Source organism: Vollenhovia emeryi, unplaced genomic scaffold (genome assembly GCF_000949405.1).
Source record: "Vollenhovia emeryi isolate VEMERY1.0 unplaced genomic scaffold, V.emery_V1.0 DF944565.1, whole genome shotgun sequence".
Taxonomy (NCBI): Eukaryota; Metazoa; Arthropoda; class Insecta; order Hymenoptera; family Formicidae; genus Vollenhovia; species Vollenhovia emeryi.
Genome location: NW_011961801.1, coordinates 1 through 2,498, shown reverse-complemented (window position 1 = coordinate 2,498; position 2,498 = coordinate 1). Strand labels below are relative to the sequence as shown.

The 2,498-nt window shown below is 35.1% G+C and overlaps 1 protein-coding gene across 1 annotated transcript; it reads right to left on the bottom strand.

Annotated features, from left to right (window-relative positions):
- Nucleotides 1-923: 923 nt before the first annotated feature.
- LOC105563065 lies at nt 924-1,802 on the bottom strand. Its single transcript, XM_012014357.1, has 3 exons — nt 1,629-1,802; nt 1,315-1,507; nt 924-1,160 (listed from the first exon to the last, which is right to left on the bottom strand). Exons 2-3 carry the CDS (start codon nt 1,466-1,468, stop codon nt 955-957), a joined length of 360 nt encoding a protein of 119 aa, XP_011869747.1. The 5' UTR covers nt 1,469-1,507; nt 1,629-1,802; the 3' UTR covers nt 924-954.
- Between the last annotated feature and the right edge of the window lie 696 nt (nt 1,803-2,498).

Here is a 2,498-nt window from a genome sequence, read left to right as displayed (position 1 = left end):
GGAATGTTCCTTCTGCAACGACTTTTCGCAGTATTGTCCAACTGTTTACTGAAACTGGAAGTGTTAAACCTAGAGAAAGAGTCCAACCGCGGCCTGTAACAAACGAAAATAACACAGTGAATGTTTTAGCTGCAGTTGCTGCAAATCCTCACATTAGTTCTAGGCAAATTACGCGAGGTTCAGGAATTTCTCAAAGAAGTGTTCTATGCATACTGCATGAACACAAACATCCATTTCATTTATCGCTGCATCAAGAACTGCACGGTGACGATTTTCAAAATCGCTTGAATTTTTGCAACTGGATACAGGAACAACTAGCAGTCAATGATAATTTCATTTCACAGATACTTTTCCCCCGAGATAGTGAGAGGCAAGGGGACTCACCAAAATCAAGAACCCCGAAGGGAACAAATTACTACTACGTCCACGTCGTTGTTCCTGGGTAAAGCTAAAAGTAGTCTAAGAATGCATTGCAGGAGGGTAGACGGTGTCACATGATAGCATTTTCAAAAATATCAAAAAATTTACTTTGATTTTCCTAATCTGTGTATTTTTTGAGATATTACCATTTTTCAACAATTTTCAACTCATTTTCATTTTTGCCGATTACAGCGCCATCTATCATGAAACGAAAAAAATGTCTCATACAAAAGTTACATATTTTTTCACGGAGAATCCAGATCTGCAATAAAAAATAGGGGTTTCTATTTAAGATTTCAAAGTCACCCCCCTCCCGCCCCCGGGGGGTCGAGCTTTATGTTAATGGATGACCCTCTTCGAGGTGAACAACTTTTTTTAAATCCGATTTGTATTTTTCCAAATATTCTGAAAAACAGTTTTAAATGCCTCACCCTGTATAATCTGAGCGCTTAGTGATTCTTTGATAAAATTAATTTGTACATATGTAATTATACACATATATACATTACATGTATATGTGTATAATTACATATGTTACACATTACCTAATTCCATTACGCCTGTAACTTGAACTTTATCTCCTTTACTTATCCCAAGTGCAAAATAATCATCATAACTAAAAGAAATAATATGGACTTCTAACTTATAGGTGCCATCTGTCACTGATCCAATACCAATAAGTTTGTTCAATTTGTTATGATGTATTTCATCAAAATTCGTTTTTATGTAAGCTTCCATTACTGTGAAATACATATTACATATTAAAATATATATTATAATATATGTTAATATAATACATAATTTGTTATGATAAAAGAAACTATTGTTATGATAAAAAAGACAAGGGATGAAAAAGAGAAAGGAAAAAAACAGCAAAAAGTTAAGATGACTTACCAATACATCCAGATACATTTAAAATGTCACTTAAATTTACAGATATTGGAGTAGTCTCCATTAAATTCATCTGATAACTTCCCAAATTTGAAATACGAGTATTATTACGAATTAATAACTCGAACCGAACATTTCCGTTATTGAAATTTGTCATTTTTGGCAATCGCGCTTGAACACCATCCAAATGAATAATCTATAAACAAATGTAGTTTTAATAAAATGGTATCAAGAAAAATAATAATGTAAAATTGTAACTGAATATTTAAAAACATAATTACAAACAAAAAGATAATATAAAAAATATAAATATTTACAAAATTTGGCAAAATGTGATGAATAATATCATCTATCACTTCGTTCCAAGCGACAACTTGGATTTTTCTCCCGTTGCCATTATTTAGATAGAATTTAAAAAATTTATGCTGCTTGTTAGTCCCCACAATACGAGGCGATTCAATACCGTCGACGTAGCCAATTACTTCACTGTAAGAATAACTAAAAAACTTACCTTTTTAAAAAAGGTAAAAAAAAGCACCAAGTATAAGCTCCAACGGCCGAATATATTTTGTTACTCTATCTTTTTGCATCTCTACAAAAATATCTTCACTACAAAACTATCTTCTCTACAAAAGTAATGATATCATCAAATGGCACCAACTAAACTAAATAGTTTTAAACGTGGTGGGGCGATGATTGGAGTGGGGGCATGCTCGCCGGCTGGGCGTCCGCGGACGCCCGTTGCCCGCGGTTTAGACAATATAATACAAATAAATATTTTATTTTAAAGTACAAAAACTTGGCGCTGCTCAACCGAATTTTAATTGCCCCCTTTCTCCTTCCACTATTCCTTCGCCCCACTCCTTTACAAGTATAAACCCAAGTGCGTGTGCGTGTACGTGCGTTCGTGCGTGCACGCGCGCGCGCGCGCGTGTGTGTGTGTGTGTGTGTGTGATGTGCGCTTCTCTGCCTCTCTCTCTCTCGCTAGCGTGCGCGCGTTATATATTTATGCATGTATATTTGTATGCGTATGTGTGTGTGTATGTGTGTGTGTGTGTGTCGATGTGATGTGCTCCTCTCTCCCTCTCTCTCTCTCTCTAGCGTGCGCGCATTATATTTTTTCGCATGTATATTTGTATGCGTATATAGGATTAAGACACATATTGTTTTGTTTGTGTATATTTGTA